The following is a 12,522-nucleotide window of genomic DNA, read 5'->3' on the forward strand; positions in this document are numbered from 1 at the left end:
TCATCGTGTGTGTGTGTGTGTGTGTGTGTGTGTGTGTGTGTGTGTGTGTGTGTGTGTGTGTGTGTGTGTGTGTGTATGAATATTAGAGTATGGGGTAGGCCTAATGCAGTAGTGTGTGTGTGTGTGAAGATAAGATTATTATGGGGTAATAGGAAGTAGGGCAAGACAGTGTGATTCTGCTTTGGGAAATGCACAGACAGTGCAACCAGAAGTGAAAAGGTACATACACACACACGCACACACATTTGCAGTTTGACACAAACATCATTTAAACCACAAATCGTTGCATTATCACCACATTCTGCAATGAAATTAGCGAACTAAAGAGAATAGATTTCATCATTCTTTAATCTTTATTATCACAATAAATTATGTGTTTTGCTGGTCATGTTTTTACCAATGCTAAATAAAAAAGTCAAATGAGAAACAGAGAGCAGGTAGAGGTTTCATCATCTCTGTCAAGCACTTGCGCTGCTATTCATCCCAAACTCTCTGACACAAACAAACAAACAAACAAACAAACAGACCAAATCATAATGCTCAAACAGATTCCCAGAGACAAAACGGCCAAATGTGCCAAGAAAATATTGTTCTAGTCTGAAGTGGGAGCAACACAACCTGAATCTGGGCTAGATATTAATGCTACATATCTGAAACCACAACATACAGTGACAACATCAACAATAACACCATGTAGAAAATACAAATAAATCATTCAAACAAATTATTATTAATACATAATACAAATAATAATAATAATATTACTGCTAATAATTGTGGTTGTACTGAGAAGCGCAGAGCATGTCTGCGGACACTGAAGGAGACACTTTATCCAATCAATGCCCTGGAGGAGTGGTCAGCTCAAATGAAGGAGACACTTTATCCAATCAATGCCCTGGAGGAGTGGTCAGCTCAAATGAAGGAGACACTTTATCCAATCAATGCCCTGGAGGAGTGGTCAGCTCAAATGAGGGAGACACTTTATCCAATCAATGCCCTGGAGGAGCGGTCAGCTCAGTACCGTCCTGCTCTATTGGAGTCCAGTTGAAGTGTGTAGCCAACACACGTGCGCTCTTAAATCTCTCTCCCTCACACTCACACACACACACACACACACACACGCGGCTCTGTGAGAATCAGTCACACACACGCAAAGTTATACAAGAATAAGTCAACTAACACACACACACACAGAGGGTGCAGTCTATTTGTCCAGCATTCAATGAACCAAATGTCAAACCCAGAAAGGCCAGTGTGTGTGTGTGTATAGCACATTTGTGTTTTTATCATTATGAAGTCCACAGCTTGTTGTGTGAGCGAAGCGGCACTCTCCTGTCCCAGAGAACGAACACACACACAAATACACACACACAGCCATCCACTGGTCTACTCCAGTCCCATCCAGCATCAGCTCGTCATGTAGTTCCTCTGTTCAGCTTTCTTTCTTTCTTTTCTTTCCTTTCTTTCCGCTCATCAACACAACACCCTTCTTCCCCTCCTCTCTCTCTCCCTCTTCCCTCCCTTTCGTCCATCCCTCCATCAAGCCATGATGACCTCACTGCTGAGGTCAGTGGGCGGTCCCTCGGCCTTCCACACGGCGTCCTCGTACTCCAGCTCCAGAGAGGCGGCGTCCGCATCCGGGGACGCTGATGAAGACGAGGAGGAGGAGGAGGAGGAGGAGGCGGCGCTGCTGCTGCTGTGGCTGCGCGCCACCCTGCGGTTGCTAGGCGACCAGGCGTAGGGGGCGCGGGTGTCGCGGCGGGCCTTGCGGCGGAGGCGGCGCTGGTGGAGCAGCAGCTGGAGACGCTCCACCTTGCAGCGCGTCGCCCGGTTCTCCCAGTGGCGCTCGCGCTCGCTACCTACACACACACAGACGGAGGAGAGGGGAAGAACTTTAGCAACATGCATTAAACATGCCACAACTGCAGTGACATAGACTCACCTAAACAAATAAACAAAATAAACAAACAAACACACACACAGTTGTATATAAAGTCCTATGTGTAATAATTATGTGTAATAAGTGCCTCAGCAGTATAAGGGCCTATTGGTCACCCCCCCACCCCCATCCTCATCCTTATGTGCCACCCTCCCCCAATCATATCACCATCCCATGGAGCTGTGCTGCACCACTGACACACCACTGACACAAGGCTGGGGCCAGACAGGGCCAGAGGAGGGCTGCTATTGGAGCAGGCCTCCAGTGATGAGACTGCACTGGTATGGGAGACCTCTCTCTCTCGCCCTTCAGATCAGTATCACAGACTCAAGGACAGACCAGCGCGCGCGCACACACACACACACACAAGAATAAACCACACACACACACACACTTCAGAAGTCCTTCCGTCTGCTCTGCTTCATGTCCAGCTGCTGCCTGTACTTTCACTTTCAGCACACACTCATTCTGTGCCTCAGCTGCAGTATGTGAGCGTTATATCGGAGTTCTGTGTGTGTGTGTGTGTGTGTGTGTGTGTGTGTGTGTGTGTGTGTGTGAATAGTCGGCCAGTGTGCAATTCACTAATAGCCAATCAATGCAGACTGATTGACCCACAGCACAGTCCTACGCTTGAGCACGGTGTCCCTACACTAGTCAGGACAAACACATACGTAAACGTACACATACCGATATACGCACACACCCCTATGCATCTGCAACCAGACACACATACAGACATATGCACACACACACGCATCTGCAACCAGACACACATACCGACATATGCACGCACACACACACACACACACCCATATGCATCTGCAATCAGACTCACATACCGACATATGCGCACACACACACACACACACACGCATTCTTGAATTTCCCCTTGGGGATCAATAAAGTATCTATCTATCTATCTATCTATCTTCTCAATCAAACATGCGCATACTGTATGCACACATACACACACACACACGGAGAGATAAATGCCCATGAAGCCTGATGTACACATCACACACTCAACTGTAGTGACTCACCACTGGCTGTTTCCAAGAAAGAGCAGTGGCTGAGACATGCAAACACACTCACACACACACACACACACACAGAGAACCTGCTCACATATGCACCCACACAGTACTCAGTAAGTCACTCAGTTAAAGAGTAACAGGAATGCAATCTAGTGTGAAGAGATGCTGACTCAAAATGATTATACACATACACACACACACACACACAGACGCACTTATACAGTAACACACACACGCAAGCTCCAATTCCCACAAATGCATTGCCTGTGTTTGCATACAGACATTTGCATTACAGTAACTCATTACACTGCAGCCACATCCTCACAGAGGCACAAACCTGACTGCCTACACACACACACACACACACACAGAGAGAGTTCCAAGAAGAGAATTTACGTATGGGTTTGCTGTGGTGTGGACAGCCCCACTAATGGTCTTGCACACACACGCGCGCGCACACACACACACACATACACACTCGCACACACACGCACGCACGCACACACACACAGGTCGTGCCTGAGAGCGCTTATGCTTCTCTAGAGACACACACAGTGTGGAGGTGGCCTCCCCTTGCATGGCTCCATACAGGCTGGGCTTGGACCAGAGGCAGCCTCCATCTTGTAGAGCAGCAGAGGAGCTCAGGAGACTCCCAAGTCACCCCCCGCTCCCTTCTCACACACCTCCCTCTCTCCCTCCATCCCTCCGTCCCTCCCTCTCTCTCTTTCCCCCTGCTAAAGTTACTCCACAAGGCACATTCTTTCACTCCAACACAGGCCAGAGCTCAGTAAACCAACCCCATATAAAGTCAAAGACAGACCAGTGTGTGTGCGTGAGTGTGTGTGCGTGAGTGTGTGTGTGTGTGTGTGTGTGTGTGTGTGTGTGTGAATGAGTTGTGAAATGTTTAACAGATGAAGTCAGTGTTTTGGGAATCAGTAGTGGAACAGCGCAGGGAGACCCAAGAGAGAGAGAGCGAGAGAGAGAGACAGAGAGAGAGACAGAGAGAGAAAGAGGAGTGGAGGGGGGATAGCCTGGCTGGAAAATGAGTGAAGTGTGTGGGAGAGACTTGTATGTAGCAGAGGACAACATGTCTGGAGAGAATGTGTGAGTGTGTAGCAGAGGACAGCACGTCTGGAGAGTGTGTGTGTGTGTAGCAGAGGACAGCACGTCTGGAGAGAATGTGTGAGTGTGTAGCAGAGGACAGCACGTCTGGAGAGTGTGTGTGTGTGTAGCAGAGGACAGCACGTCTGGAGAGTGTGTGTGTGTAGCAGAGGACAGCACGTCTGGAGAGTGTGTGTGTGTGTGTAGCAGAGGACAGCACGTCTGGAGAGAGTGTGTGTGTGTGTGTAGCAGAGGACAGCACAGAGGACAGCAGAGGACAGTATATGGGGTCCGCACCAAGGACTTTAATTACAACTTTCCATTTCAGAATTACAACTGCACAGAAAGGAAAAGATTTGCCTTCCTATCATCATAAACACACACACACACAGTGCTCTCTACTCACCAGTGGTCTTGGCGTGTTGTTGCTGCAGTCCGGCTGTGTGTGAGTGTGTGTGCGCGCGCGGGGACACTGGTGGAGAGAGGGATGGAGAGGGCGATGGCGGAGGAGAGGAGGAGGTGGAGGAGTGCGCTCGAGGTCGAGGCGGGCATCTCAGCTGGCACAGCGTGGGCACTGCGGCGGGCGTGGGCGCGGGCGTGGGCGAGGGTGTGTTGCCCTGGTAGTGGCGCGTGGCACTCAGGAGGTCGTTGAGGATCTGCAGGATGGTGCTGATGTCTCGGCGTGGACGTCCACCAACGTCCTGACAGCTGGGGTGCAGCGTACCTGCAGGAGTTATGGTATTACATTATTATAAATAATTATAAATAATAACTCAATTAGACTTGTCAAATATTATTGTCTAGAACTATAATATCAATATAGTAATTACTGCATAATACACATGTTCCCATGCATAGTTATGGGAATGAATATAGGCTTCTGTGCGTGCATGCCTGAAGCTCTGTGTGTGTGTGTGTGTACCTGAGAATGTTCCGGAGAAGACTCCGGGGGCGTGGTTGACGAAGCTCTCGATGACGGCCCCTGGCTTCCGGGCCTGTCCTCCAGTAGCAGTGCTCGCAGAACTGCCCTCAGTCTGGGAGACAGAGAGAGGGGTCAATCTCTTACGTAAACACACACACACACACACACACACGTATGCATGCATGTGTCTACATCCACACACTTTTTGTTTTTGTCTGTCTACGCTGCCCTATCCACTGTCCGGCGTGGTCATGGTCTTGGGCTTGGCTCAACAAGCAAAGGCAGGAGAGTGTGGGTGTATTGAACAGCATTAGAGTGTTATCAGTTTAAAGGGCCCTCTCTCTTGCTCTCTCTCTCTCTCTCTCTCTCTCTCTCTCTCTCTCTCTCTGGAACACACAGCTGTAATACATACACTCACAAACACTCACATACTCTCTCTCTCACACACACACACACACACACCATACACACACATACACACACACACACACACACCGTACACACGGAGTGCTGAGTCAGAGGTGCTTCCTGCAAAACGCTCCCGAGGAGCCTCAGCTGTGGCTTTGTGCAGCAGCGTGAAACCGCAACTCTCAGAAGAGACATCCAGTCTCACACACACACTCTGTTACACACACACACACACGCACACACACACACAACCACTCACTTCACACACTCTTACACACACATGCACACATACACGCTCACCTGTGGGCGGGGTGTGGCGGTGCTGGGGGAGGCGGGTGTAGCAGATGGGCAGCGCAGTGGAGTCTCATTGGCCCCCGGCATCGCTGTCTCCTGTGTGTGCACGGGGGTCCTGAGTGGGCCGTGGCCACTTCCTGTTGGCGAGGACCCTGCGGCTGCCCCTTGCGCGCCTGAAGGACCCCTGGACGTGTGCCTGTGGGGTGGCTGCTGGCTGCCCGACTGCTGCGCTGCCAGCTGGAGCTGGACAAACATCATGTGATCGCCCACACGAAGCGCCAGGGTCAGAGGAGAGCGCCCGCACAGGAAATCACTCACCTGCACACGGAGAGAGAGAGAGAGAATATTAATACACAAGTAAAGTAATACAAGTAATGGCTATATCCTTGGTAGAACATAGTACATAGAACAACCATTCGGATAAAGGAGCTTGAATTTAAGAAATGGAGAGGGAGCGATAGAGAGAGAGAGAGAGAGAGAGAGAGAGAGAGAGAGAGAGAGAGAGAGAGAGAGAGAGAGAGAGAGAGAGAGAGAGAGAGAGAGAGAGAGAGAGAGAAGAATCTCTGATTCTTCTTGAGGCATATTGATCACTGGCTGACCTGCACCTTCTGACCTCAGACTGGACAACTGTCATACAGACACACACACACACACACACCTGCAGCCTAGCAGTTCACAGAAATTCACACAGACTATTTACTTTTCAATGACACAAGAATCCACCCAAACAAACACACACACACACCTCGCGCTGGGGTGCGGCCTAGCAGTTCACAGAAATTCACATGGACCTTTTACTTTTCTATGACACATGAATCCACACACACACACACACACACACACACCTTTGTCCTTTACTGACACACCAGTGTTGCCCCCCACAACCAGCATCATTGTGGCCCGGTATAAAAAGGTCAACTGTGTCAGCTATGAGTGTTCTAGTGTATGCTGTGTCTGTGTATGCATGTGATGTGCATCTGTGCATCTGTGCATGTCTACGTGTGTGTGTGTGTGTGTGTGTGTGTGTGTGTGTGTGTGTGTGTGTGTGTGTGTGTGTGTGTGAATATATTTTTATTATGTGTTTTTGGCCTGACATCAAAGGCAGACGTCAGCGGAGGAACCGCACGTTAGACTCTGCATCTGTCAGAGAAGGGGGTAGCCTGCTATCTATGCAATCTAGAGAGAGAGACGGGGGCGATATGCATGCATGATGCGGAGGTGTGCGTCACTGTGTGTGTGTGTGTATGTGTCTCTCTCTCAGTGCATGTGTGTGTGTGTGTGTGTGTGTGAGATACACTTAGGATGTGGTCAGTGGGGAAGTGTGTATTGAGAGTGTAGTGTGCATTACTGAGATTGTGGCAGTTTGCTTGCTTGTGTGTGCGTGTGTGTGTGTGTGTGTGTGTGTGTGTGTGTGTGTGTGTGTGTGTGTGTAGAGCAGTCTTTCATATCTCTACTGTGCTGTATGATGTCATCTAGTGGATGCAGATTAGAGGATGTGATGCAGAGAAACTGAAACCTGATCCTCCTCTGATACACATTCACTCCCCCCGCCCCCCCCCACACACACACACACAAACAAGTAAACATTTCATACCAAGATTCTGTGCTATAGTTCAGTGTGTGTGTGTGTCGTGATTGAATCTGTCTTTGATGTTCCCATCTGCTTTTGTTATTACTGTGGCCTGTGTCGTGATCATGCTACGTGATCGTGCTATTCCTGTGTGTGAGTAGGTGTGTGTGTGTGTGTGTGTGTGTGATGACCATTTGGCTTGACCATTGTTCCAGGGAGGGCTATTTAAGGCTAACAGCAGCCTCATCATACACTCTGTCTGAGAGCAGTCATCTCAGTCCATCAGTGCCCATTGTGTGTGTGTGTGTGTGTGTGTGTGTGTGTGTGTGTGTGTGTGTGTGTGTGTGAGAGAGAGAGAGAGAAAAAAAGCATGTGTGGGTAAGAGGTGTGTGAGTGTCTAAAGGGGTCTCTGACTCACTGTCTCACTCAACCCACCTCCCCGGGTGGAGTGGAATGTCCAAGTGCCCCCTTTCAACACATTCACACACATACACACACACGCACACACACACACACACACTTAGATCCCAACCCTAACTGTGCATGCACAATTGGTGACTTGTATACAGATGCTGAAAACAGTGGTGTGTGTTTGTGGGTGCATGCGTGTGTATGTGCAGTGAGGTACAGCGTGGTTGTTGCTTTATAAGAAAACATTTCTACCGTATATGTGTTAGCCTCAAGGTGATGTCTCAAAGGGGAGATGAATTAGATGCATCTACTGTATGTACACAACCACACACATACATTCCTCCTAGCTGACCGATCCCACTTTGAGCAGAAAGGAGAGGTGTTGGGATGAATGGGCGTGTGTGTGTGTGTGTGTGTGTGTGTGTGTGTGTGTATCACATCTCGTTCTCACTCTCTCACTGTAAACTACAGCCACCACTACCACTGTGTATCACATCTCTCCCTCCCTCTCTCTCTTCCTCTGTGTCATTAGGCCGTCTCATCTGGTAGCATTTGACTCGTTCTGATACACCCGGCTTTCACTCTCCAGTTCACATACTGGCAGTTCAAAAAACAGACAAGCCGGCAGACAGAAAAAACAAAGTGGAACAACTCAAGAGAGAGGCAACCCCTTCAAACACACACACACACACTCGCTGCTCAGGAGCCCTTGCCTGTAGCTCGGTAAGAGAAGAAAGGTTTCTGTGTTAAAAATACACCAACATCAGACAGGCAGCCGCCACACACACCGCGCATCGTGCAGCCCGAATTCACCTGCTTTGCAGAACTCAGCAGAAGCAGCAGCCGCCAACGCACAAGCGACAGGAGACCCCCTCCCCTCCCCTCCCCCCGTGAACAGGAGTGGGGCAGTGGGTAGGGAGAGGCTTGACTTGACTGCATAAAGATGAGACAAAAAAAACGAACATGACGGTTTGTGTTGACAAGATGTCAATGTGCCTTCAGGAGCACCATGCACTAGCCTACACACTGCAGGAAATATACACAAAAAAAAAAATATTTGCACTTTGGTTGACTGGCTGACTGACTGAGAAACAAAACACGTCTTCCTGAATTCTGTCTCTGTCGGCTATGTAGTAGTTCAACTGTTTCCGATTCAAATCGAGAATGCCGAGGGCGTACAGAGCTCGTTCTGCATACCGTTTCCAAGAAATCTTCGGCTCGTTCGCAGCTCTCTCACACACACATACCTCACACACACACACACCACACAACCACATGCACGCACACTCTCGCACAGCGCCTGCCTACCTCTCTCAACAAATAGCCAGGATGACGCGTGCGCGCGCGCACACACACACACACACACACACACACACACACACAAATACACACACCGGCAAAGCCAACACAAAACAGAAGTTCATACAGTAGGCTAGAGGCCACTGAGATCCAGAAAACACACACACACGAGCATGGCAGTTGGCTGACAGTGATTTAAATGGGCGCTGTGTCAACACTTGCGGTGAGTCACTGCATCCGGCGCAGTTTTGCCTACATTAACATCCCTCAGCGCCGCTGTTGCGCTGTGCATTCATGAAAAGCGGCAGTTAAAAACTCGGTTAATAAAATCGCAATGACTACATGCAGTTCAATCAGCCATACCTTCTCTAATCATAACGCAACTACAATTGTTATCCATAGACAGAAGCAAGCGAGGTCTGTAACTACAAACAGGCCTACCTGAGTTTCCGTGAGACTCTCGAGTGCCTGCATGATTGACTGCTCGGGTCTGGATGACTGCGACTGTCGGGAAGGGAAAAGAGAAGTTAGATACAGATCCGATGACCTAGTCCACGGGCTTATGCAGTGGTTTCCAAATGTAGCTGACTGGATGCCATCTCAAAGATAAACTTTTGTGAGTGTGAGGTGTGATCTTTCCGCTAATTTTGTCCGTCCAATTCCAGGTGTCTTTACATAACAAGTATGACTCACCATCAAACCACTTTCCACGGACGGCACCAGGGTCAGTTTACTCCCGGTCACAACGCCGAAGTCCTGCAGTGGCCCCGAGGTCAACCTCCTGGAAAGAGACAAACACACACACACACACACACATGTTAGAAACAGAGCAACGTGGACTAATGAATGAATGGCACAGCGGGGCTACTGCAGAGACCACTGTGGTAATGAACACCCAAGTCACAAGCAACTGCTCAACAGCTTGGAGCAATTGATTACCAATTAACTGTCCCTTCAGCTGACTGCATTTTAGTGACCGTAAAACAGGATTAGTAAAATAACTGATGCCAAGACCCTGTCACGTCTGCCCCTTGTACTCTCCCACCGTACCGGCTCATCCAAAGCACTGCATTATTAGTCTATCAGGCTTATTACTGCGGTTTACACTAATCCGGCACAGCTTTCTTGTGCATTGTCCTTACCACCTCCTCACAAGCCCATGCGCGTCTTAAAGCGGAACCGTGTTGCCTCTCGGCCTCCGTAATATATCCCGCGGTGACATGGCACTCACACCGGTTCTCGCCCACGGATCCCCTTCCCGTTAGTCCACCCGCCCGCGTGCACGAGCCTCCCCATCTGTGTCCCTTCCCCTGTCCTCCGCTGGTCATGGGTCGCTCGCTCTCTCGCTTGCGTGCTGACCTCATGGCGCATGATCGCACTGGAGTGTGTGTTGAATTAAGTCGGCATGCCCGGTGTAGACAAACAAAAACACATTATGGATTGTTTTCCTCCACGACGCTCTCATAGCCGACTAGGCCCTAACTTACCAGAGTAGCAGTGACGGTACTTTCCGTTGTGCATGTAGCATGGGAAATAATAGTGGGTATCCACACAAGCACTAACCCAACTCCCACTAAATGAGCTGCTACTCCCCATGCAGGTCTGCTGCACACACCGGGAAAGCAGTAGTCCCTGGCGCAACGAGATAACGTTAGCCTACTACTCACGTGTCTTTGTGCAGGAGAGCGAGTCTTTCTTTGGGGACCCGGAGTTTGTGCGCGAGCCTCCTCTTCAGTCCTTCCACAGTCTCCTCGCGTGGAAGAGAGAGCTCGAAGCGCGTACCGGTGGTAGACCTAACGGACAAATTCATGGACGGTTCGCTCGAGACGAGACCCGGGCAGCAGGACGTGGCTCCGCGGATGGCACAGCTACAACTGCGGGCGTCTGGGTGCCGGTCCATGCGCTGAGCTCCGTGACCGGAAGATGAAGAACCGAGAGTGGACAAAACCGGGGATAGTGGAGTAACCGCAGGCCAGTATCCCTGTAGGCTACGGACGTGCGAGGTTTTGCCCGTTTGTGGTTCCAATTGCAAAGTGAAATTACAGTCTTCGTGTGGTGCTTGTGTCCAAGGGCCCACTTCAGTGTATTCCAACTAGTCACTCTATAATGCGTTACCGTTCAAGCTTGAGTACAGAGCCGTGTGAGTCCAGATTCCATAGTCCACCAGCCGATTTAGATGGAGATCACTGGAGAGCAATCCGTGAAAAAGAAAAAGAAATGCCTTATCGTTTGTACTCAAGTCCCGTTTCTTTCACGTTTTAAAGCACAGGCTATAGTCCGAGGATGTAATTCCGACAACGTAGGCTAAACCCCGTTCAGTCTTCAAGTCAAACAGACAGACTACTGAACCCTTTGTGGACTACTTCTTTCCCTTTCTTTCGTTCCCTTGGAGCTCGTAGCAAATTGTACTGACAAATATGTTAGGACGCGTAAGGGTTTCACGCCTTTTAGATACGCCCACCATCCGGAATATCCAATCGTACCAGTCTTATGGTTTGCGTTAGTGATCGTTATCCAATCGACGCGCTCTGCGTAACACTCACATGTAAAATGCGTCCCCTCCCCCTCGGCAGCGTTCCCACATTGTGATTGCCTGGTGAACCAATGAGAGCTTCTGCTTTCGGCTACGAGTGCGCCCACACTAGTCATTCATAATATCGCAGTTGTCCCAAGCCCAGAAGATCTTAGCTTGATCGCGACTCTTTTTGGCTGCCCAGAGAGACGCAAAAGCGAAACCAACTGTGTGTGAGTGAAGTTCCACTTGGCTCAGCGGAAACCTGTTTGTTTCACTGATAAACAGCGTGAATGCTGTTTCAATACCAATATCCAAGCTTAGGACTAAATTGACTAAATTATAAACGTGTTGGATAGGCTCCTCTATAATAGTAGGCCTAATAATAATAACAATAATGTGTTAATTAATTGATCAGTAAAATGGACGGATAATAATGCAAAGACAGTAGGCTATTAAATATTCAGCTCCTAGAGGCTATGTGAAGTCCAATCTTAGGCTGTTGACTATAGCTGTCTGTACATTCCTGCCAAGCTTTGTCATGGGTTGTTGTTCTTATGACTTGCTGATATCGGGAATTCTTTGACTGGTGACAGCACGTTAAACAATGCAGTAGAGTAAAAGTGTACTATATGTTGCTGTGAGTCACTTGTGCTTAATGACGACTTGTTTACTCACGATCCGTTCCCATACGGGTGTGGCGCATGGATGTGAGTCATGTCGGCGCATCCGTTAAAAGTGGTCGGAGCGCGTGTGCACTCGCGCTGGCCCAGCCCAACTGATTCACGAGAAAAGATATCTGGCGTAATCCCCGGTTTGTGTGAGTCCGCGTTTGCTCCATGTAGCCGAGCTGGAGGCAAGCTAGAGATGTATGCAGCAATATGGGAGTCTCCGCAAAGTGTTATCATAGCCCAGTCTTTGATAGAATTGACAGGACGTCCTGCTTCTTAAGAACGCCTACTCAGCAGATTATCATCTCACACACACACACACACACACACACACACACACACACACACACACACACACACA

General features: G+C 49.3%; 1 protein-coding gene across 2 annotated transcripts; it reads right to left on the minus strand.

The window, feature by feature from the left end:
- Positions 1-330: 330 nt before the first annotated feature.
- On the minus strand, positions 331-12,308 carry LOC134063306 (midnolin-like). 2 transcript variants are annotated; one of them, XM_062518865.1, is made up of 7 exons: positions 12,169-12,308; positions 9,672-9,759; positions 9,420-9,482; positions 5,705-6,016; positions 4,997-5,108; positions 4,481-4,798; positions 331-1,859 (listed from the first exon to the last, which is right to left on the minus strand). In XM_062518865.1, exons 1-7 carry the CDS (start codon positions 12,207-12,209, stop codon positions 1,540-1,542), a joined length of 1,254 nt encoding a protein of 417 aa, XP_062374849.1. In that variant the 5' UTR covers positions 12,210-12,308; the 3' UTR covers positions 331-1,539. The 2 variants fall into 2 exon arrangements, with proteins under 2 accessions (XP_062374849.1, XP_062374848.1); XM_062518864.1 differs by lacking the exon at positions 12,169-12,308 and adding an exon at positions 10,646-11,416.
- Positions 12,309-12,522: the final 214 nt, after the last annotated feature.

Source organism: Sardina pilchardus, chromosome 2 (assembly GCF_963854185.1).
Source record: "Sardina pilchardus chromosome 2, fSarPil1.1, whole genome shotgun sequence".
NCBI lineage: Eukaryota > Metazoa > Chordata > Actinopteri > Clupeiformes > Clupeidae > Sardina > Sardina pilchardus.